Source organism: Nesoenas mayeri (genome assembly GCF_963082525.1).
Source record: "Nesoenas mayeri genome assembly, chromosome: 2".
Lineage (NCBI taxonomy): Eukaryota > Metazoa > Chordata > Aves > Columbiformes > Columbidae > Nesoenas > Nesoenas mayeri.
Window position 1 is genome coordinate 93,227,696 of NC_137543.1, and position 24,031 is coordinate 93,251,726.

At 40.0% G+C, this 24,031-nt stretch overlaps 1 protein-coding gene across 1 annotated transcript in view; it reads left to right on the forward strand.

The window, feature by feature from the left end:
- SYCP2L (synaptonemal complex protein 2 like) overlaps nucleotides 1-24,031 on the forward strand; it is a gene marked incomplete at both ends in the record, with an annotated part of 31,384 nt that overhangs the window by 1,603 nt on the left and 5,750 nt on the right. Inside the window, 26 exons of the mRNA XM_080364165.1 lie at nucleotides 168-233; nucleotides 714-851; nucleotides 939-1,049; nucleotides 2,237-2,368; nucleotides 3,633-3,657; nucleotides 4,673-4,758; nucleotides 4,889-4,977; nucleotides 5,080-5,114; nucleotides 5,860-6,002; nucleotides 6,551-6,603; nucleotides 6,960-7,005; nucleotides 7,887-7,979; nucleotides 8,073-8,133; nucleotides 8,570-8,729; nucleotides 11,761-11,780; nucleotides 11,997-12,112; nucleotides 12,695-12,816; nucleotides 13,453-13,498; nucleotides 14,434-14,498; nucleotides 16,157-16,205; nucleotides 17,322-17,377; nucleotides 18,183-18,237; nucleotides 18,810-18,966; nucleotides 20,054-20,103; nucleotides 22,085-22,148; nucleotides 23,855-23,986. Coding sequence (XP_080220291.1) covers nucleotides 168-233; nucleotides 714-851; nucleotides 939-1,049; nucleotides 2,237-2,368; nucleotides 3,633-3,657; nucleotides 4,673-4,758; nucleotides 4,889-4,977; nucleotides 5,080-5,114; nucleotides 5,860-6,002; nucleotides 6,551-6,603; nucleotides 6,960-7,005; nucleotides 7,887-7,979; nucleotides 8,073-8,133; nucleotides 8,570-8,729; nucleotides 11,761-11,780; nucleotides 11,997-12,112; nucleotides 12,695-12,816; nucleotides 13,453-13,498; nucleotides 14,434-14,498; nucleotides 16,157-16,205; nucleotides 17,322-17,377; nucleotides 18,183-18,237; nucleotides 18,810-18,966; nucleotides 20,054-20,103; nucleotides 22,085-22,148; nucleotides 23,855-23,986 — 2,170 coding nt within the window. The remainder of the gene's footprint in view (nucleotides 1-167; nucleotides 234-713; nucleotides 852-938; nucleotides 1,050-2,236; nucleotides 2,369-3,632; nucleotides 3,658-4,672; nucleotides 4,759-4,888; nucleotides 4,978-5,079; nucleotides 5,115-5,859; nucleotides 6,003-6,550; nucleotides 6,604-6,959; nucleotides 7,006-7,886; nucleotides 7,980-8,072; nucleotides 8,134-8,569; nucleotides 8,730-11,760; nucleotides 11,781-11,996; nucleotides 12,113-12,694; nucleotides 12,817-13,452; nucleotides 13,499-14,433; nucleotides 14,499-16,156; nucleotides 16,206-17,321; nucleotides 17,378-18,182; nucleotides 18,238-18,809; nucleotides 18,967-20,053; nucleotides 20,104-22,084; nucleotides 22,149-23,854; nucleotides 23,987-24,031) is intronic.

Here is a 24,031-nt window from a genome sequence, read left to right on the forward strand (position 1 = left end):
TATTTTTCTTTCTTTCTTTCTTTCTTTCTTTCTTTCTTTCTTTCTTTCTTTCTTTCTTTCTTTCTTTCTTTCTTTCTTTCTTTCTTTCTTTCTTTCTTTCTTTCTTTCTTTCTTTCTTTCTTTCTTTCTTTTTTTTTCTTTTTTCTTTTCTTTTTTTTTTTTTAAAGGAAGAAAAAAGTGAAGAATGGAATAGAGAAGTGAATGGGAACATGACAGCCAGAGCAGAAGACTATGTAAATATATTTTAAATGTGTCCTTAGCTTTATTTTACAGATAGTTATATATGTATTTAAAGGTATATTTTTAAGTGGATAAAGGATGATCTAGAGAGAGTTTTTAGTAATTTAACGTAATGTGGGAAGTGCAGCAGACTGCTTAATCTTTTCCTTAGTAAGCAGGAAGAAATGATTGTGATAGCTGTGGGACATGGTAAGAATAACAGACCGAGTGCACTAAAGTGAGTTGCATATTTCCTTACTTGGTATCTTTTAAGATTACTCAGTTTTAAAAGTTCTGTCTCTTTTGGAGATTAACACTGATGTTTCACCTTCAGATGTAACAGTAAAATGAAAGCAGAGAAACAGAGTGAAAACAAACAAAAAGCTTATAACTTTTAAAATAGAGTTGCAAATATTTTCTTATTATTAGTGCTACAACAATTCCAATGCTCACTTATTTTACTCATTAATTGTTTGCTTCCCCTCCCTCTGCAGCTTGAATCCCTGCTCACTGATGCTTTTAAGGGGAAGGGATTTCAGAAAATAAGTGAACTGCTTCAAGAGAGAGAAATAGAGCCTCCCCAGAAATACAGTGAATCTCTCTTCAGCCATCTGGACAAAGCACTGAGAAAGGTGAGTACCATAAATAATCTTAACCATCTTAATGCCCAGCTTTGTGAGTATCAGACTATTGAAGCACAGTGCTCTGTGTTCCTGTAGGAGCTGGACAAGAATGAATTCCAGAATGTTTCTCTGCTGCTGAAATGTATTCAGCTCTACTTTAAAAGTGATCTTCAAGAAGGCACAAGCTTATTTGTTGAGCAAGGACTGGTAGAAAAGATGAGTATAATACTGCATACAAGTTACTAACGTAATTTAAGGTTGCTTGCATCAGGAAAAGAATTCTGAGGAAGTGAGAACTAGAGGATGGCTTGTTGGCCATGCAGAAATGAAATTTTTTTTTAACATATCGGATGAGCTGAGTGAGGGGGGAAAAAAAAAAAAGGTTTACTTTCATTGCATTACTTTCAGTACAGCAGTTACCATCATGGCTTCACTTATTAGCATGGGTTTAGGGTTTTTTTAAGCTGAAAGTGGAAGGAGAGAGAGGGTTTTGACAAGTTCCATTTGTGAAATGATACAAAATTTGTAAATTCATTATAAGTGCTCCAGCAAAATACAATTTTAGTAATAGGACTGATGAGCTGTTTGTCAGTTTATAATTTTTAAAACGAACATACTGTTTATGAAGATCCTTTTTCAGATATATGGTAAACCAGATGAGTTTAAGTTGTAATTGCATTTTATTTTCTGGCACAATATCAGAATACTGATTTCAGCCGGTAATCTTTATAGTAGCAGAAGTGCTCCTGTGCTGAAGATGAGTAATACTTGGATCTAGCAGAGCTAGGAGGAAACAATTAATGCTTGTTCTCTGTTAGCAGAGTTGTGCCAAGGAGTCCTCAGTCTGAAGTGGTGTAATCCTGCCTTGTAGTTGTGCTTTTCAGGGATATAATTGCTAAAAGTTCCTATATGGAGAGATTATTAATGAAGTTTCACCAGTTTCAGCTCTATACTTCCAGTGAAGCGTAGAATTTCAGTTAGTCATAGGTGTATAATGCTGTGAAATATGTTTAATAACATGAAGTATTTAAATAATGACTTTGAAAAAGCTTGATGAATTTTTAAAATATATTGATGTCCTCTAGAAACTTCCACAGGAGTTATGATGCCACTAGCACTGGGTATTGTGTCAAGGAGGTCCTGAGCACCAGGAGTAGGTGCTTTGAAATGAGAAAGGAGGATGTAAGGAGGCCTGGGATAAGTCCTATTGAATGGGTATGAGGGTGGAACTCTTCATGTCCTCCTAGCAAAGTCTGAAATCCTTAAAGCAATGTAACTTTTGACATAGTACATGAATCTGAAGTTCAAGGACAGCTCCCCCACCCCCTTGGTTTATGTGCATAAGGTTTTCTCGTGATATATCTAGTTTAAGAATTATTAACTCTTCTTCCCAGATTTTAACTGATTCTTTTAACTTTTACTTGGTATCTTGGTTTGAAAGAGCAAGAGCATTTGTGACCATCATTGACCCAGAAAATAATAAATTTTTGATGTCACTTCTTGAAGACTTCTTTGACTCTGCATTGGTATGTATGTACATTAAGAGGGCAGAAAGGTTGCCTTTATTGGATAAGAAAGCCATTATTAACAAACAGTTTTCTGTTAAAAAATTAATAGTTACACAGACCTTGTGCTCTAGAACTGAGCCTGGGCTGCAGCTCAGGTGGTGGGGATGGGCAGTGCCCAGGAGCCTTCTCCAGGCTGGCATTAGGCTGAGATTGGATGCACCTGTGAGAAGCTGCCATGGGGCTGCAGTGTTTTCTAACATGAAGCAGAGTGTTTGTTTTTGTAGGAAAATGTACAAGGAGTTCTGATGCATTTTGTAAACAAAAGCTTTTGTGCTGAAGCCTTTGTTGAAAAACAGAAGTTACTGCCACCACTGAGTTGCACCTGATGTGCAAATGGTTTTGCCAAGGTGGTCCTGGCAATTTGTTCATGTGATGATTGAAACAGCTGTTTTACTTTTAAGGAATAATCTGAGCTGCTCACAATTTGAATTCAGATTTTGATTTTAAATATTCATAACTTTAAAGGTATTGGAAGCCTAGCAATGTAAATTTTCAGTAGGAAAAATGCTTTTAGCTGCTTTCCTCAAGCTGAAACTTTGTGCATCAGAATTTATCTTTTTTTTTTTTAAGATACTTGATTAAAGATATGTGAGCAAAATCAAATTTTCTTCTTGCCCTACTAACCGCATTAAAATTATATGAAATTATCTATGGAGTGTTTATTTGTCAAGATTTGATTTCTTTGTCTTCCTGGCCCATTTCTTCCTTCCCTCCACTGTGGAGAATTGAAGTGTTGTTTTATTTGTGTGGTTTTGTTTTGTGTGGGTTTTTTTTTTTTAATGTTTTTCTTAAACACTCTCCAGATACCATGTGTTACGATATCTAGTACTGCAGCATGTAAACATAAAATGTATTTTTGCATAGGCCCATATATGTAATGAAAGTAACAAAGCAATGCCACAATGTGGGTTTTCCTGGGAACCTGAGGGCACTGCACTCTTGAGCACTGCTGAAATCCCCAGGGGGAGTGGGTGCTTCCCTCCCTTTACCTTTTCTGCATAATGCCAACCTGTGTGATTGGGGTGACCATACATGACATACTTGTATCAGGTGGCACTGCTTTTTCTGATGTGGGTACAATGATATATATATATATTTTTTTTAATGCTATTTTAGCCCCTGAAAGGTGTGACAGTGGGGGCATAAACACCTCAGTATTTTGACTACTGCTGTTCTTGGGTTGTGATGTGTTAACGAAGGCTTCCTTTACTTTTTCCATCAGGTGATTTGCAAGTGCAGCAATGAAGGTCAGTATTTTTTTTTTTTTCTTCTGTTCCTCAATCTCCTGAATTTTAGTTTCAGCAGCACATTTCTTCTGCTTGAACAGAAATGCTTTCTCTTCTCCCCTTCATTGCCTGCCTTCTCCTCTCTTTGAAGTTTTCTTTAAATCTTCCTGCTAATTTCTGTTCAGTTAATGCTCACTAACACTTCAGAGCACAGACCCTTTTACTCTTTCTCTTTGCTTGCTAGTTTTGAGTACGCTGAACAAAGATAATAATCTAGCTGTGATATCTTGTTTAAATTGTCAACATCAAGTATTTCACTTGGTCGGAGTACGTGGTGCTTCTGAAAGGAATGTGAAGCCAGACAGTCTGCTCTTACACATCTATTGCTAGCAGTTTCAGATGTGATTCCCTTGCTGAAGGCAACCGCCTATGCAGAGCAGCATAGTAACTTCTTCAGCCCTTCTGACTAGGCAAAGGGATGTTTGTCCATCTTCCATTTCAGTGGCAAGATTTTGACTGTGGCTGCAGCAGCGTTTCCATTAGGGCAGGGGAGCAGGTGCTTGAAAGGAACAAATATCTGTGTGGTCAGACATCCAGGCTCACAAGTCATGTAAAAAAGGATTACGGCTGTGGGCTGGGTGACTGGAGCTTGTTTGTCCTTGTAGCTTATTCTAGTGAGAGCAGAGTGAGCACAAGCAATTGCAGGTTAATATGCTAGTGGTTTGCTCTGTCGGTTCTGTCAAAAGCTGTATATTACAGATTTATGTGTTGTGGTTAGCACCTACCTTCTCCTTTCTGTTCCTATTGAAATAGCTAGCCAGGTCAGCAGTTAAAATAGTTGAAGCCTTTTTTTTTTACAGAGGAGTTAGCAGTTCCCTTTGTTGGGAAGGGGATGGTTGGAAGCTGTGTTTTAAAATGAATCACCAGCTGGGATATTTTTACTCCTTCAACACCACAAATTGGAGTCGCTTCACCTGTCTTTTACACAGAGACCAGCTCATTACCAGGTGTAACCTTTCAAACAATTTTTTTCTAGGGAAGAAAGAACTGGTGAATTTATTTTTACCTGAACTAGGGAATCTAGTGACAGAAGCAGGTATTTGCTGCTCTCTGCGGCAGGAGGTAAGACTCCTACTAGGAGAAGAAAGTACAGATGCTTGTGCACACAAGTGTGTGTAATTAGATTAAAGATGTGAAAAACATTACTAAATCCTTTCCCTTCTTGTTCTGCCCCTTCTGTGTGGGGAGAAAGGCTTTGAGGACTCTCAACTCTATACTTGACAGTGTCTCACGGGAGGAGAGAAAGAAATTCCCTCTGTCTGAAGAGATGTGCTCACTCACGTAAGTGATTTTCCCCTCCAACTCCCATAGCTAAATGCCATCTTACCTGCAAAGAGAGTTTAAGTTATTTCTACTGTAATTCATTGCATTATGTTTTTTCAGGAAAGACCTTGCAAAAACTATACTGGAGGTTGGTGGTAAGAAATATTTAGTGGTTATTCTTATGAAGCTGGGGTTCTCTGGCATTGTTTCCTCTGCTTATTTTAGATGAATCTAAATTATTTCCTTGTCAGGAGTTTATTTCTGGGAGAGGAAAATCAGATGGTACTTCAAGAAAATATTAATCAAAAATTGCTAGATGCAACAATGCATTAGTTCTTTCTTGTTAGTATTCATAATTTGTATTAACTAATAAGAAAAGCTAAACTGATGTGTATAGTAAAGGTAATTAGATCAGCTTTATGTATGTGTTTTCGAAGTACACTAGCTGTTAGTCTTTAAAAAATAAATGTTAACTACTTTGCCACGATGTGGACAAACTTTGGTTGTGAGATTTATAGCTTTTTGAGCAAAATCTTTTTCATTTTCTCCTAGCAATAACACTTTCTAGGGCATTGCCATGGTGCATGAAGGATAACTTAATCCTAGTGAGCTGGCGATAAGGCTTTGCTCTCATCCTCTCCCTTGTCCCCAGGAACATCTCCTGACACATGCATGTGTACCATGGTTAAGAGTGCTCCCCACTTCGACCTCACTGTGCCGGGGGTAGCTGAGGGTGGCTGGAGCTAACGCTTGGCCGTTACCTTCTGCTGTTGACCTAGGTGAAGCTGGTGCTACCTGATGGATATGGCTCTGTAGTGTATTTGTGCAAGAGTAGCAGGGCTATAACAGTCCGTTATGCTGGGGGTGGATATTTATCCTGTGCTTATGTTTACCACATAGATTATGACCTTCAGGTTGCCCTTTCAGAAGCACTTTGTAGGTTAATGACAAAAAAATGGAGGGATGACCTTGTTCACCACTGGTTTGAAGATAACTATCTTGCTGAAGCTTTCAAAGAGATCAAGGATAGAGAATTTGAGACGGTGAGGGTCCTTATTTTGAAAACAATATACTTGACAAGTCTGTATAGGGGCAAGTTTTGGTTGAGTTCAGTCAGAATGTCCTTGTAAGAAGTTCCTACTCCTTACAAAAAAATTAGTTTCTACTGATTGTGTAAATACCTGAAGTTATTTAGCTAGTTGTGGGTAGGTTTTTTTGTGTGTGGTGTGTTGTGGTTATTTTTTGTTTGGGTTTTTTTTTGGGAGGAGGGGGGCAGGTTGGTGGGTTTGTTTTTTTTTCTTAATCTGGTAAATTTAAAAATAGCGTATCATTAAAATAGCTCTAATTTCCAAGTTGTTTCACTTCTAAAACATTAATAAGTTCATGTTTGTGGTTTATGTTTGGAGGCTTGCTGGTCGTAACTTGGGTTGAAACATTTGTAGCAGCTTCACTGGTTTCTTCCCCCCCACCCTGTGGCTTTTGGCATCACACTGACAAGTCAAAAGCTTTTAACTGGAGTAGCCCAATAGAACAACTCTTTGCAAAGGAAATTTAGCCTGATTTTTTTAATAAGGTATCATTTGTCTTGAAGGACTGCAGAAAATTTCTTAACCAGCTAAATGAAAGGCTTGGGGATGACAGAAGGTAAGCTGTGAACCAACAGACTAAACTGGTGCAATCAGTACTGGAAGGGGGAAAAATTAGGATTATAAACTGACTTGGGTTATATTTTAAAAAGTTACATCACATGTGAATAATTAAGTTATTAAGAAATATTTTATTCGTTTTAATGGTGGTTCTTTTGAAAGTGAAATCAAGGAATACAATGCATCACTACTAAAATACTATATTCTCTAAGCTTCTCCAAGCTTAATTTACTTATAGGAATTTATTAATTCTTTTTTGAACAATAAGATTAGTAATGAATCTTAATGATTTTATCTTTCATAAAGTCAGACTCCAATGTTGAATATATCATGTGAAGTCTGCTTTTCTTCCAGAGTCTATTCATTTCCTTGTAGATCTGCTTTTGCTGACATGAAAGAGGTAATAGTCTTAATACTGTGACACCTTCCCCACAGTGTTACTGCTGTTAAAATGTGATTTTTCTGTGGTATATATATATAGATATTTTTTTTTTCACCCATTGTTTTTCATTAAAGAGCTTAATTTTCTAGGGTGTAGAGTGCAACTTATTCTAGTTGGAAATTTTGCTTGTGTGTCACATAGTTCCCAACTTACTGCTGCTGACTTTGCTTTTGTATCAGCCAAATGATAGAGGAAAAGCTTCTCTTCCTGTTGATGACAGAAGAGAGATCTCTCAAAGGAAACAGGAGGACAGGACAACTCTGATTCCTCCAGCAGAGCTGCTCCCAGACTATGAGAAAACAAGATTAGCCTGATGCCTGTGCAGGAGAGGTCATAGTCACAGTTACAGATCCTACAGTTTGTATGATGGGTCTTTAAGCAAACATAGTTGTCGGACTGCTCCTGGCAGTTGTATTGAGTCAAAACCAAGTTGATGGAAGCTGGTTCCACTCCTTCTGCTTGTTTCAAGTGCTCAGAAACAAAGAAAACTTCCACAGGCTCTTCCCTGCCACAACATGCGAGCATTTGTGTATCACCTTTCTCTTGGCTGGCATAGAGGCATGTCTGGCTTTGTGGGTATGGTTGGGTAAGTGGTAGGCTGGGAACTCACAGCTTGATCCCAACTCTATTTCTGTAAGGTATGCATATGTGTAAACACATATGTAGGGTAAGCTTTTTCCAATTTCATCTTGTTAAGGAAAACTCAGAATGAGACAGCGGTTGTGTGTTTTTGTGTTCGTGATGGTTTGTGTTTTTGCTTTTTTGTTGATGTGTTGGTTTTTGCTTGTTTGTTTGGTTTTTGTTCTGTGAATGGCAGCACCGTTCTTGTGCTTCCCCAGGTGAAGAAGCCATCAGATGAGAAGCTGGAGGAGTTCTGGATTGACTTCAACATGGGCAGTCAGAGCGTGACTTTCTATGTGGACAGTAATGAGGTAAGAGCAAAGCCCAGGTGGCCTTGGGTTAGATATCTAATGCTGCAGAGACTCGCTCAGCCCTTTTTGATGTGGTGACTTTGGTTTTTAAAGGGTGCTCTTTGGGACTCTGTGCGGCTGTCGAAAGATGCGGTCAGCAGTTACAGCCTGAAGGGTAAGGCTTTCCAACCAGCGTTATCCTTTGTTTGACTGTGGGTCCACAAGACACATGGAGTCAACCTAAAAATCTCACTGTCGCTGCAGAGAATTCTCGTGTCTCCCCTTTTGTGCACTTTGGTCACCTTGCACCAGCTCTGCTTGTTTGACTGTCTGTGGGCCCGTTTAGCACAATAACCTTCCCTTCCTGCCCAAGCAGGACATGTTGAGGGGTCATTTATAAATGTGCCAGGAAACAGCATAATCATCTAGGCCCAATGAGAAAGAAATGAGTGAACAGAGTAGTTGGAAATGCATGGGCAAGATGCAAAAGAGACTTTAAAAAAAAACCAACCCAACACTTATTTCAGTGTTTTGGGAGTGACAGACTAAATGTCTTTCTCTAAAACAGTTTTTTTCTTTTTTCTTTTTTTTTTTTTTTTTTTTAAATGCAGAAGATGATGGAGAAAAGATTGTTAAAATTTATATGAAAATTCCTGCTGCTTTTAACAAAACAGAAGCAACAAAAATCAAAATAACTTTTAGTGCTGAGTTTGAAATCTTAAATATACTTAAAAAAGTCCTGGGAGATGAAAAGATGATGGTAAGCTCTTAGTATAAGGTTGTTTTTATTGTTGGTTTGTTTCTGTTGGAGTGGTTTTTTTTTGTTTTCATTTTTTGTGTGTGTGTGTTTGTTTGTTTTTTCCCTAAACTATATTGTACTTAATATACACTTAGCAAAAACATTCAGTGGTGTGTGTTTTGTTTGTTAAGTGTCTGTTTATTATGCATCTGTCTTCCCCTTGAGGATTTGTGACTCTCTGTATAGGTGTTCTTAGCTTTGGCCTGAAAGAGAGATTAGAGACTTGAGGAAATAAGTTTCAAGGGACTCCGATTTATGGTTTAGAAGCTGGGAAGTTAAACTGGTTTGTTAATAAATTCAGTGTGATGTGGTTTTGCTGGGTCTGTGAAGTAGGGAATAAAGCCTATGGTATGTAACTGCGTAACTTGGAGTATAAACAGGCTCTTACGCTAGCTCAAAGTGTTACATTGTGCAGGATGAGCTAATTGTGACATGAGAATGTGGGCAAAAGAAAAGGGATGCTGCAAGACACAAATCTTAGATTGAGTTTGTAGATAGTACTTCTAGATTAAAAGTAGAGTATTTTTAAAACTTTGAGGTTTTTATAAGCTAATATAAAGACATGGGGATGTGTGTGGTGTTTAGTTTAGGGTTTTTGTTTGTTTTGTTTTGTTTCTTTGTGGGTTTTTTTGTAAATAAATGTTAATATGGTTAATTTTTTTAATACTGCTGATACGGTTTGCAGAAAACCTTACATAACAGTAAATAGCCATAGTGTAGTGTCTGTCATTTATCCTTGTAGGAGTTGAGACATTTCCAAATGATCAACTCAACTAGCATCCGATGATTTGTTAGTGATTTGTTGCTGGTGATTAACAACTGTTAGTTTTATTATTAAGTACCTGGCTTTACTGGATAAGGTTTTTTAAGGTCACTTTCATGTAAGATTAATTCACACCAACAGATAAATGTGTCTGAAGAGGAGTCCATCCGTGCTGGGAAGCAAGCCAATCAGAATGAAGCAGGTGGGTTTTTGTAATTATTATTTTATTTTATGAAATTTAAATTATTCCATTTTAAAATCATCATGCATGGTTCCTGGTCTGGCTGTGCTGTGCAGGTGCCTGTGGAGGAGACTCCCCGCAGGAGGGGACAGTGGCATCTGTATCTGTGAATGCATAGGTCCTCTGATGGACCACGGCTTCCACCTTGGCACTTAATGTGCTCACTCTCCTCTGCGCAGCGCGTGTGTGGTGGTGTACCCTCTACCAAGGTTTCCTGCAGGGAGGTGACTTTCTTTCTGACAACATAATATGCTCTTCTCTCAAGCAGCAATTGATAGGACGATAGGAAATGGCCTCAAGTTGTGCTGGGTAGATTTAGATTGGGTATTAGGAAAAAATTCTTCATGGAAAGGGTTGTCAGACATTGAAACAGGCTGCCCAGGGAAGTGGTTGAGCCACCATCCCTGGAGGTGTTTGAAAGACATATAGATGAGGATCTTAGGGATGTGGTTTAGTGCCAAAGTAAGGTTAATGGTTGGACTCAATGATCTTGATGGTCTCTTCCAACCTACATGATTCTCTGTGATGGGGAATGGTCTGGTCCCATTACCCCACACAGAGCGGATGATGCCCTGCAGATAATGGTGGCTGTTGTACAAGTGCAGCTGGGGAAGCAGCAATGCTCCCCTGCAGTTCCTGCTTGTAGGGATAGATGAGGAGCAGCTCTCTGCAGGAGGGGACCTGCTATCTTGTGCAGGGGTGTCATGGGTGCTGCCATAAATACCTGGTGCTACAGGGCTGTCTGTGTGCACTCCAACTACAAATGTAGCTGTGTGCCTTATGGTAGAAAAGGTTCTCAGCTGGACCTGAAGTAGCCATTATTTCCTTCTTCTCACTGGGCTACAGCTAATGCTCTGTATTTTTTTGAGTTGGGCACATTGAATTTTCCATGATCAAATGGTGTCATTTCCCATGCTGCCAGTGAACATCTCCTGCAAGACATCTCCTTCTGGGATCATTGTGCTGGGTTTAATTTTGTTCCAAATACTATAGATGTCAAGGGAACACAGACCCTGAAGTACAGGTGTCATACTTGGGTATGTGACACAAAGGAAAGTCCAAGTCCAGCATCTACCCCAGGGGAAGAGAAAGTAGCTCCTTCCTTTCCTTCTACCCTGCTTTGAAGTTCTCCCAACCAAGGCTGTGACCCACATTTTGAGGAAAAGTTGTGTTCAGAACAAAAGTAAGAGGCATGCATGATCAAAATTGGTCTTAAACAGGAAATATTTCCTCAGTTCAATTTCAGTATCAAATGATTTGGGAGGTGGCTTTTTTTTTTTGTATAGTGATCTTATATCTTTGAAGGCTAGGATACGTCCTTGCTGCAAAATTTGCTCTACTTCTGTTTTTAAAGCTATTATTTTTTGTAGGGATTATTGCTTAGTGTAACTTGCTTAGCAGATATTTCCAGGTCTTCTAAGACAATGGACTCACAGCTCTCTTTCTACTCTTACCACCCACCACCTCAGCAAATGAATCACAGGTTTGAAGTCCTTAGGTTAGGTAGCATTCTTTCTGGGCCTGTGTTAAAAGCAAATTTTTACTTTCCTCTTAGTTACTGCATGTTTCATATTGCTCTAGGTGAATACCCAAAAGGGCTACTTTCAGCTCTAGATGTTTGAGACAGTAACTTCTTTGGTAGCCCTTCCCGTTTCCTCCCAGTTACAGCCCAAAAGGAGCTAAAATGGAAGTCCTCTAGATTCTGGAGGTGCAGGTGAGGGAGAAGCCCATTCATCAGTGTCAGCCATTAAGCATACACAGAAGTACAAGATGGGCACTACTACATGGAGCAATCACAAGGAGTATGAAGGGCAGAAGGTAGTTCATCTGTAGTGAAACAGCTTTTTCAGTGGCTGGTAGGGATTCAGTGTAGGGAAACAGAAGTGGCGGAAGGTCCCCCTGCTCTGTTGCTTTAGCTGGAAACAAAGGGTTGTTTCATGTCTTCAGAGCTAAGAATCAAGGTAGTAAGAAGATGATAAACTTATACATCTTCTTGTAGTATGAGCGGCTTAGAAAGGGGTAGGCTCAAGATGCTGGTTTATTTAGAATTGCAGTTCTGCACTGGGTAAGTTGGAGATGTTTGATATTTTTGTTCTATTAAACATGAGATGGTTGCACCTATTATAATAAGTTATACTGTTATGCTTTTATGCAAGTGTGTAAGAATGGAAAGGCGGGGTGTGTGTGTGTGTTCAGTTACTGCAATGACATTCTCACCCCATTGCTCTTCTGCAGTGATACCAGAGTCAACGGATCCACAGCGGGTGAAAGATCCTTCAAACTCTGAAAACACAGAGACTCTATCAGACAAAGCCTCTCAGCAGAGCCAGCATTTAACAGGCACTGTAGCAGTAAGTGTTTGGTGTATGGTGAAACAGCTGTTGTGCCCCTTTCCCCCCCTCCTCTAGTCTGCTTTTTTTATATGTGTGGTTAAAACCTGTTTTCAAAGAAATCAAATTTGTACTCAGATCTGATAATGTTTTCAAACTTTGCCTTATATCAGTGGGAAGTCAGCATGCATGCTTTCCTACAGAGCTTTGATTTTGGAAAAATTGAACTGAGAAAAATCTTAGTCTCTCTTAAAAAGGGATAGTGGGATGCTCGTAGTAAGAAGGTCATACTATCATTTACAGGTAACCTAAAATGTCTTTGTGTGGCTAATGATGAACTCATCATCCAGCTGTTGCCATAGGCTAGCACTGAAAGCCTCTGTTTTTAAAAGAACCCTACTACTTTATTAGTCATATGCATGTTCTGTTCATGGTTTCATGTTTCTGAGCAGAAAATGGTTAACTCTGGTGTTACACTGAGCCAGCAGACTGATGTGGAAGATACTAATCAAGGCTCAGGTCAGGCATGGATCCCTTCAGTTCCTTAAGTCTGAACCAGTTAATTGTCACTCAAGTGACATGGTGAAGGCTCTGCTTTTGTAGGCCTTACAGCAAAACCAGATAAAGCGTTTCATAGTAGCTGCAGAGGGTGAAGCTGTAGTTTCCTTGCCTCCTTCAGCAAAAAAGTCCAAAACTCCATCTCCAAGGATGAAAGCTAAGCCTAGGTGAGTGTCTTGCAGACAAAAAGTTGCAAGGTGTTCTTTTTGTCATGTTTTCCCTCCCCTGGGGTTTTAATGCATGTGTTTTTGAGGTTTAATTCCATCAATTATTAAACTGAAAAAAAGATTCTGTTTTGCCACCTTGGCTAGCAAGGCTGGTTGCTCAGAGTTACAGCACTTTGGAGTTGAAAAACAGTGATGTTTGGTTACTGGCTTCACTGCTACACTGACATGACTTTTCTTCCTCATCATTGATTTAATCGAAATATAAGATGAATATACAGCTGTATGGCAAAGATTTTAACTTCAGCTCTGTAGCTGGAGCTCACCAGATATGTAGCTACTCATAATGAGGACCATGACTTTTGTGAAAGATCATGTGAATTTGAGTTCATATTGGAATTAGTAATACCTTTTTTTCCCAAGCTTTGCAGCACAACATTTCTTAAAATTAATGAGTTGGACTTCTGTAGAGCTACTAGTTAGCTTTCATCCTTACAAGCTTTTTAAACCATGGGTTTGATGGTAATTGGTGCAAGTGTTTGGTTTTTTTCTTCTTAGTACTTCACAAACTGATTATTTGGGCTTTAAATGAACAGCCCCTCAGCACTGCATTCCCCTCATGTGCCGTCTTGTCCCCAGTGAGAAGCCACTAGAAGAACAACCCATGGAGGAATCAACGCCAAAGGTATGTTTGCCTTGGGGCTCACCTGAGTGAAAAGACATGGGACAGGGAAGAGATACTCTGGTGGAGTTGCAGAAGAAAACTAGGATGTGTTGACCCACTCCCACCCTTGAGTGGTGTCCTTAGCCCATGGTAGCATGGTGCCATTTAGCACCAGGAGTGAGCTGCAGAGGCAACAGCTGCCAACCTTGTTCTAATGTGGCCCAACCAAGTAATTCAAGCTCAGCTGAATTGGTTCAGCATATATACCCCCTGGAAGCAGTGTGCTGTGCTTGGGTCCAGGAGCATGGTCTGTGGGCAACCAGCCTGGCCCTGCGTGGGACAAACTTGCGTGTCACAAGGCTTATGCACCGTCTGCAAGTGCAGTGGAGCAGTGGTTTGTTTCCTGAAGGGAAACAAATCTTGGAAGTCTACAGACAGACTTATACAGCTTTGCATCTGAACTCTAATGATCCTCTCACATTAGATCTCTCCCTGTACTCCTGGCATAGGTGCTTCCAACCTGGATGAACTAGCAAGTAACAGAGACCCATCTGTAGTTACATTTCTTATGCAACTTGAACCCTTGGAAATTTCTATTGATATGTCCAGGTTTACATTTCCAGGTACTAGGTTTAAATAGATTTTTTGTTGTTGTTGTTAAATTAGTTTTTAACTGACAGTTCAAGGGTTTTGTGACACTTGCTCACTGCACAGTGAACTCAAAGCTTTTGAACTACTTCCTTCTGTATCCTCACCCCTTCTGGCTACCCAGTTTCAGGCCTAGGACTTTCCTACTTGGATCTGGAAGGAAACAGTTGCAGCTGGATGGTTGTTGTGACAGGAGAAATAAAGTTTCCTGGCACTCCTTGTTTCTGCTTTTAGCAGCATCTAGGATAAGAACATGACTTGACTTGATGTATCATGGTTTTTAGATCCTGCAACTCTCTTCTCTTCAGAAGGGTGCTACCCGGGTAACAAGAAAGAGAAGAACAAGTCTGGCCAAGCAGAAGACTGAAGGCGGGTATGACACACAAGCCCTGTGCCCATGCAGGGTCTGATGTACCAGGTGGTTTTAGACCATTTCTAGCACTAATTGGGGGAGGGTAGTGCCCACAGTGTGGGCTGTCCAAATAGAACAGACAGCAAAACAAGCAGGAGGCTATGAAGGGTCGTAACTTGTCTCACTGGGAACCTTTGGGTCCCCAAAGCAATAAAGACTTCAGAAACTAACTCTAGTCTGTCAAAATGCCCTCACCTCTGTGTTATTGTCACATTGGCTTTTCCATTTTTCCTTACCCAACTATAATCCTCTCATCCTCCAGTGAGTTAAGTGATGAGTGGCAGCTTCATTCATAAATACCTAAGCTTTTTCTGATATTGTCCCAGTTTTTCAGAGCCTCATGCTCTAGAGTTTCAGGAGGGGCTTTTTCTGAGTTTGTCCAACTCCCTTACCCTTATGCATCCGCCTGCTCGTGTTTGAAGCCAGTGACACTGTAGACAGAAGCACTCGAGGGTTTTGTGGGCCATATGCAGCCTGTGGCACTGCAAGTCTGTCTTGTTGTGCCTTCCTCTTGTGTTCTCTGCCAAGTGTTGTGGGCAAGTCAGTGTCTGCTGCTGGGCAGGAGAGTAAATGACCTGTATGCCAGGGTTCCTGCTGCAGTTCTGGCTGTTTCAGGCCTGCTTTGGGTGTCCTGCTTCAGTCTACTGACTCTTAGCCTAAAAAAACCCCAAATGTTTGGATAACTTTTTTTTTTCTCTTTATTGCTTGTAGATAAGAATAGGAAAAAATGATGCAAAACTTAATCACTACAGGTTTTGGGTTTTAAGATCAAATGACTTGATGCAGCAAATACTGGTGGTAAAACAGGAGTAGAGCTTTTGAAGTTTGAGATGCAGACGGTCTTAATTCAGTCGTTCTGCTCCCTCTAGTGTCTCACGTGAAAAGGAGCATTTCTTTACTTCAGGAAGCTTTAACGAGAAGAGCTCAGTTCTTCAGTCTTCCTATTCTTTGACTAGTAAGAAGGGGAGGCTGTAATGTATATTTAGCAATAATTGTAGAATTTTTTAAATAGCTACAATTTGGAGAAAGAAATAGAGGCACAGTAATTAACATTTAAAATTATTAAATGTTGAAAGAGATGAAAACAAAATCTAGATGCATACAGAGAAGTGATTGGAGAACAAACATTAAATGTTTCCATTTTCAGAGGAGATTAAATTGATTGTTTCCTTTTTTTCCCTCTTGAGTGCTTCTGGAATCATCTTTTCATTCATGATTTTTTTCTTACCACATGCTATTATTGGCCATGTGGGAACAAATTGTCCACTACATAAACAGGGATAAGGTAGCTTGTTTGTATGTCTTGAATATTTCTCTGAAAATTAAAAAAATACAATTGGAAGAGTGAGAACCAAGACAGACAATAATATAATAGAGATTAAATAGGAATAGAACAAGTTTATTTTTGTATGTGTGTGGTTTGTTTGTTTTTAACTGAGAAAACAACATTTTTAGGCATAAAAGTATTTGAGTGTTTACTGTATAATGGAGTTTGAGGTGAGGGTGGTGAGTAGGGAGGGACAGAAACAAACTGTGTTATTCCCCTGTGTTCTTAGTGTAGTTCTATAGGGTGATGCTTAATGATTGTATGTCACTGCCACATAAATATTGTCTTGCAGGAAGGGAATCTATGACTTTGAAAACTCAGACTCTGCAAGTCATGAAAAGGTAAAGTTGAGATAGTAGCTGTTAGGACCTGCATTATGATCCCAGCTCAGCAGCTAAAGAAAAGTAGTAACTTGAAGTAGTGGATATTTCTTCCTGCAGAAGTAGCTGTTATAGCAAAACAGGCAACTGGGGATCTGGGGTTTCTGTGGTTCTGTAAGGTGTTATACAAGGAAATATTTTTTAGAAGCAGGGAGAGTGCTCATCACTTCTTGAATCTTGTAGTGTGTATTGTATAATAAACCCAACTGCAACAGGAATTTGAGCAGTTGCTGGAGTGAGGCTGTGGAATATCTTTGCGATTGAAGCCCAACCTCTGTTTGCATTTTACTGAATATTTAAAGGAGATTGCTGAGCATCCTTCACTTTGTACAGAAGAGATCGAAATTGATTTTGAGCCACACTTAGCATGTTGGGATCCCTAGTCAAAGCCAGTCCTCACGAAACTTTAGTTAGAAATTCTGCTTGACTTATATTTGCAGACTGTTAGAAAAAAATGAATAAAAATGAGTTGCTCTACCTGCTTTGAAATTTTGACCAGTGCGGGTTTTCACTGGAAACTGAAAAACTTGCTCCTGATGGTTTCCATCGAGGTGGCTCCATTGTACAAACTCTTTGGCTTTCAGCCTCTTCCCCGGTGCGGGTGCTGTTACTGTAATTCAGAGATGATGGGTGCTGAATGGGACATCTCAAATTTCTGCTCTAAACTGGACACCGTCCAATCCCTGCTACTGCCACTGGGTGTCAGCATAAAACCCTACTTCACGATACCTTGCCCAGCGTCCTAGCAGCCCTGTCCAAAGGCTGTCCAAGTACTTTTTGCTGTGCTTACATCCTCCTACTTCTGGTGATGTCATTGCTTAAAACGATGGGGTTTTATGATGTTATTGCTTAAAATGAGCATTATTCATAAAGCAAGGAAAAGGGAATGTATATCTTTTTAAGATGACAAATGCTTGTCTATTATAATTTAGGACACTGTTTCAATCAACAAATCCCACCCCACTAAAAATTTGAGTTTCCATGCTGTACTTGTACTTCATTCCTTCTCTAGCTCTTCTGAGTTCTGATACATTTTAATTTTGTAGATTATTTTATGGGGACTTGCTTCTCTTTTAGGTTGCTGAAGCCAAAGCAAAGATTCTTGGCCAGAAAGCCTCCTCACAAAAGCAGAGGTACAGGACTAGACACTCATCATTTATGAACCTTTCCCTCTGTGAAGGAAGAGTTCTTTGCCTTATTTAAGCCAAAAGGCCATGTGATATTTCCAATAAAATACAGGGTGTTTTGAAAAGATGGACCCAACATGTTATAATTACACAAAAATGTACAAATGGTTTAATGAGTTATCAAGTTTTAGTAACCTTTTAATGAATGTGCTATGTTCCCTCCACCTGCTGTATGGCCTGTAAGAGTTTCATTCATGGGCAGTTTGTGCTTGCAAAGATATAGTTATTTCAAATTGGGTCCATCTTTTTGAAATACCTTGTAATTCCTTGCTTCGTTGCCGCAGGATCTGTGGCAGTTAGCAATACCAATATTTAAACAGTACCTGAGAATATGAAATGAAAGTTACTAGAGAGAATAATGACTCCTATCCACTTTAACTCTTCAACATCCCACTTCTCTGATCATATGCTTAAATTACTGATTTAATTTTTGAGAATTCTTGAAACCTCTGCCTTGCTTTGACCACCTACAGTTACAGCAAGCTGCCAGGGACTTGCCACCTCTAGGCACGTAGCCTATTTTTTTCTTTTAAAAGGTGCTAATTTCCAGATATTCCTGGATGGCTACTTTCAGAAAACAACCAAAGAAGAAAGACTTGACTACTGACTGTTCATTAATGGTTTAGTCCTCCTCCTGATCTCTGAAGGAGCCCCTCCACTACTGCTATTTGGCTGTGCGCCTTCTGCACTACTGCGATGTCCTATCGGAGTTTCTGTGAGTTTAACTCTGTCTGTATGGGTTACTTGGCAGGAATGATGAAACAAGAAACAGGAATGAGGAATCAAGCAAGCTTGAGCGAAGGCAGGTAGGTTGTCTGTGCTTTTTCATCCCTAGAGCCTTTGATTGCTCTGTGTACCCACCTGTATGAATTGGTTACACCCTTAAAGAGGCTGAAGTTTAAGTCTTACCCAGTGTGGAGGTGGAGGAATGTGAGCCTCGTACCCTCCAAACAGTCTGCTTGTTGCCACTGAAAGCAGTGCCAAGGGTGCGCCAGGACTGCCAGAGCAGCGAGTGAATGTCTCTGTTCACTTTTTCTGGCTGTGCTCTTGGCTGCAGCTCAGGCATGTGGAGGCTTTCCTCCTCATAAGAGCTCTTTTATCTGGACACAGAAGGGAGGGGGAGATGAGGATGGAGGATGCTGCAAGCCCCATGTTGGCAAAAGGCAAGCATCTGCTTCTCAGGGGTTTTTATACTGCTTGTTTGACAGTTAACTGTTGCTGTTTTGATAGATTTCACAGCTCAAAATACTTTGGGTATTGCACTGTGGGGCAGAAGAAACGGAATAATTTGGTGGTGAATGAAGGGGAATGGCTGGTGGGCTTCTGAGTGGACACAGGGAGCTGACTGAGCAGGACTCACTCTTAATAGTGTCTTTAGTCCAGTTACAGGAAGCATCTTTTTTCTGAAAGCAACAATGAAAATACAAGCACTGGTCAGAGTGAAAAAAGCTGGATCCTCAATGCTCGGAAACAGCCATTGCCGAAATCCCTTGACTATACCCGGAAAAGACCCAGGGTGAGAAGCAGATTAAAAGGTAAGCTTGATCCCCTGTTGATGCTTAGCTATCATGACATACTGCACTGCAGATAAGGAAGTGGCTGATGATGGTTTGAGAAGGAAGATTTGGCTGAGTCCTAATCTGAGTGGGAGAGGCCAATCTCAAGGCCGGCAGTGAGGGGTGCCCAGTGGAGGAGGTGGATCACAGATCCTCGCGCTTGGAAGAAAAAAATGTCTCATGTCCCCTTCCCTCTAGTGAATATACTGAGGTTCAAATGTCCAGGTGGAAATTGGGCACCTAAATATCTGAATATTTGTGTGGGTGCAGCCCTCTGTGTAGTGTGGCTGAAGGTCCCATGGGTGCTGAGCTGGTGGCTGCATTGGTGCTCTTGAACACAAGAGGAGGAAGATCTCTTTGGAACTGCTATACTTTCCCTGTGGAACTTTCTGCTCCTCATCTCTCCAGAAATGCCATTGACTTGAGGAATAAACCTTGAAAAACCACAGTGTGCACACCACGGTACTTTTTATATGCTGATCAGCCAGTTATCCTCAGAGTGATTTACAAAATCAGATGTGATGATCTCTGATACCATTCTTTAGTCATGCCTGACCAACAACAAAGCTCCCCTGTGGTGATGGTCCATGGCTGTGTTGGCTGCTGGGACCTCCAAATTCAAACTAGATTGTTCTGAAAGAGTTGAGATCTGTCTGTCCCCCTCATAGAGGATGAGTCTTGCTTAGTTAGCTGTTGATTTCTGTAGTGATGAAAAAGCAAAAGAAACTTGAGGAAGAAATTATACTTTATACTCTGTTTCCATGGGAGGAAGAGTTCTTACTCCAGTGCCAGCCTGTGCATGCCAGCTGGGGCCTGGGGACCACTGGACAAGCTGCTGAGCCTGCCTCTTTTTTGGCAACTGCGCTGGATGCAGGAAGTTGTGTACCCTTGCATCATTTAGCTTTGTTAGAAAGGGATTTTGAAGCTTAATGCAAGTCTTATGGGGTTTTCTCTTGTAAATGCCTAGAAAAACAAACTGTAAACCAAGCTAGCCATAATGCAAACCTTAAATGGGTAAGGCACGCAGTCATGTTGTCAGTAATGAGTTAAGCTTTTCTCTTTGCAGTGCTTCCAATGTCTTCCGCAAGTAGTGGCAGTGATGACCAGATGAAGAAGGTAAGGAGCTGTCATAATTGGGTGCCTCAGGTTTAAAAACATTTTATGTGCAAAGCATGTACAAATGAGTGCAAATTAAATAAACTGGTATCTTTCTTATTAAATGTTCTGATGGACTAATTTGTGTACTAAGTGTTGCTGAAACTGTGTTGGTCTACTGAGGCTGGGGAAACAAGGAGATATTAGGAAAACGTGAAACTTCACAGAAACAACAGTGCATGAGGCCTAAGCAAGTTATTCTAAAACCATAATATTTACCTGCGATAGATGGAAAATTGGGTAGGAATTGGTGTGCTTGCTGGAGCACCTGCCTTGGCTGATGCAGATGTCTCTCCAACAGGAACAAATTTGGCTTTGGGACCATACCAAGAGCTAGAGCTGCCTATTCAAATACCTGCAGAAATCCCAGTTGGGTCCTACCAAGCTGTGTCCCCACACTGTCCTCTGACCTGTCCTTCTAGATGGTGTCTTGAAAAAGCTCATGTTCTCCTTTTTATTTTGCTGGCAGTTTTCAGGGTTTTTATTCCAATTCTATGCTGGTGCTGAGTCATAGTTCATGGACTGTCCTCCACTTCCAGATATAGTTCTGTGATAACTAACTATGGATTATACTGATGGGTGAATTAGTGGACCAGGCATACATGGAGCAAAATAAAACACAATTTAGTAATGCCAGATTTTTCTAGTGCCCAGTCATTATATACTGTATATCAAACATTTTGGAAAGTTCCCCACATAAATACAGAACATTTGGGTGAGAAAAATTCCACAACTGGTACCTGTATTAAAAACTTTTGTTTTCTCCTGGAAACCTTTTGTTTTTTCTCTTAAGTGCTTTGATTCTGCTTATAAAAAGCTTCATATGCTATATGACCCTAATGGCTAAAGGGAGAACTTATGCATGCATTGAGCTTCAGAGCGCAGATCTCCTTCCTTGTTGGAGGAAGTTACCAGTATGTTAGGCATATTTCAAGTGTATCTCTGCTCTTAGTGTGTTTAAAAACCAAACCAAACTAACAAAACCCTCCCCCCAAACAAACAACTCAAAACCCCACTTCTGTGTAGTAATCTTTAAATAAAATGCATACTTAGACTTGGTTTTGTTTTATCAGAGAGCATCAAGACGAAAAGCTCAAAAGGAGGAGATGCCAGGGAAAAAAAGCACATCCAGCTTCAAGGGAGACAATTTGCCTACAGTGAATCTTGCTGGTATTTATTTTTATTTTTCATTGCATTAGAAAAGTTGTTTTGATGTGTGTGAATGTGTGGGTTTGGGTGTTTGGTGGTGGCTGTTTTGGGTGTGTGTGATAGTTTGTTTTGTTTGTTGTTGTTGGGGTTTTTTTGTTTTGTTTTTTTCATTCATATTTTCTTCATAAGCCTTCTACCTCATGATAATTCTTGTAATGGCTAGGAGGACTGGATATTGTCTGTAGAGAATGTCTCTTGAGCAGGGAGAACTTAGCTCTGGCTAATGGAGGGTGAAGGAATGAACTTAACTGGCAACCAGAAGTAAAACAGCCTTTGGACTGAGTTTGAGCCACTATATTTTCCTTGTGTGAAGCAATAAAGGAAAGGGTGGTGCTGGTGGTTTTGTTGTTTTTTTGGTTTGTTTTATGTGTTTATTGTTTCTCCCTGTCCCCCCACCCCCGCCTCCCCCCCATATGTCATTACATTGAGGTTTCTAGTCAATACAGGATTCTACCTCTATTGCCTGTGTCGCTTGACTGATCTCTCATGCAGATGAAACACCCTCAGAGATCGAAGGAAGTCCGCTATTACTTGATGTGCCTGATGAGGGCTCTTCCAGTGATGCGGAGGCCACGCAGGTGCAGTATACAGCCTTAGAGTCTGCTGTCAGGCTACTTCTCATCTAAGACCAGTGCATTGTTTGGCTTTGCTACCTGTAACTTGACATGTCCTTGACAACTTGTCTACAGTGCAGGGTGGGTACCTTCTTACTTTGTTGTTCTTCTCTCCTTAGAAGTTTCTTGATCCATCTGGCAAATCATCAAGAGAAGAAGAAAGTTCTAAGCGGAAGGACTCAGGTTTGTTAGTCTTGATAACATGAAAGAGTTGTTTGAAAAGTAGAAAGGGGTGTTGACAGAGTTGTCGTGATCTTTCAAGGACAAGTAGACACCATACTTTTGATATTTGAAGGATACTTTTTGCATAAGGAATATCTTCAATTTCTCTGTTTTCTATATCATGACAGGCTATGGCAAGATGCTTTTACATACATTCCTGAATTCATCACTAACTTGTAAATCCTGTCCTTAGTCACGGGAGAACTATTAGCACAACTATTCAGATGCGGGGATTTACAAACTAATGACCTAAGAAAAAAATATATAAATTATGCAAAAGAGAAAAAACATGAAAGCTATTTTTTAATTATTTGAAAATGCAGCACAACTTTAACTTGAAAAATAAGTACCTCTGAAAGCTGACTTTCTTTATACCTAACAATACAGATGGTAGACCATTTTATAAGCTTTTGGTAAATGGTGACTGGTACTGATGCTTATTACTGCAGTAGATTTTTTAGCTAAGTAGCATTTAAGGACATTTCTTTAATGGAACAAAACTTGCACAAACTAATTCAAAACTGCAACACATTCTCTTTGTGATTGGAAACAAATGAACTTCAAGAAAGTCAAGCAGTAATGGGCTGTCTTTATCCTAATATTCCAAATGCTGATGCAGTTCTGAGAGAGACTGTCTTAAAGTTATTATTGTGACTATGAACTAAGTCACCGAAGCTTTAGTCTGAGGGGAAAAAAAACATTCCCTTTCTTGTGTTCATATTTCTGATACGTCTCTTACCTGTCCAGTATTTGCAGAATATACCTTCACCGCACCAACACATTTGCTTAATTGTGGGGAAAGAAAAGTGCTGAAGACTTAATTTTTAACATTGTTTACTGTACAATTGGAGAGATGATACTATGCAAAGGCAGAAGGAGGGTGATGTTCAGAAATTTCAGGTGTGGTCTGTGACTGCATTTGAACACTTTGCTCTGTGAACCCTATAACTACTTCAGTGTGTTCCTCGTGGTCAATCTGTCCCTCTTTTCCTGGGCTCTACCACCTTCTTGCCCTATGGAGAATCTGGAGATTCTCCATTCTGGTCAAACACAAGCACCTCACTGAGCTCAAGAAAGTGAACAGTGAAACAAACGGATTATTTTTTGCAAGTTTTTCTTAAAATATACTCTGGAGCCTCCCTCACTGTGTTCCTAAGTGTTTTCCTGGGTTAAAAGTAATTGTGTGGGAACTCTAGTGAAGCTGCAGAAACACAGGCTGTTACAAATAGGTTTTCTCTCTCCTATATATTTTATATATATATATATATATATATTTTAAAGCAGCAGCTGAAATAAGTTCATGAACAAATGAGCATAAACAGGTTGTGACCTTGGGCTGGAAAAGAGAAGGGGAAGAAGCTGGGGAAGAGTTTTCTTTCTGATTAGAATAGTGGGGTAAGAAATGAAGTTGTCTTTAAGATGGAGATAAATGGCTTTTCAGTTACCTGCATAGCACTAGGCAGCCTATTTACCTGCTTTTGTGAGGGAAGAAGCTTACTTGGGGAAGTCTTGTTCTGTCCTATAATTGTGATGCCAGGCCCTAAAAGAAAGTTGCCTGCTTTCATACAGAACTCTAGTGGTGGCTCTTGTTTGAGTGTCTGGTAGGTGTTCCTATGTACTTCATGCAAAAGAATGGGTCTGTTCTGAAATATCTGTTCTCTTTCTAGATATATTAAGTGGCACTATCATAAAAAAGCCTAAACTGTCCAGCTGGGAAACAAGTAATCTGTCTCCTGACATTTCCCTTAAACCAAGGAAAATTTTTAATTCAGGAGAGAAAGAAGAGGAGCTCCAACCAGGTGAAGTCAAATTGGCAATTAATGTGAAGTATTTAAATACTTTTA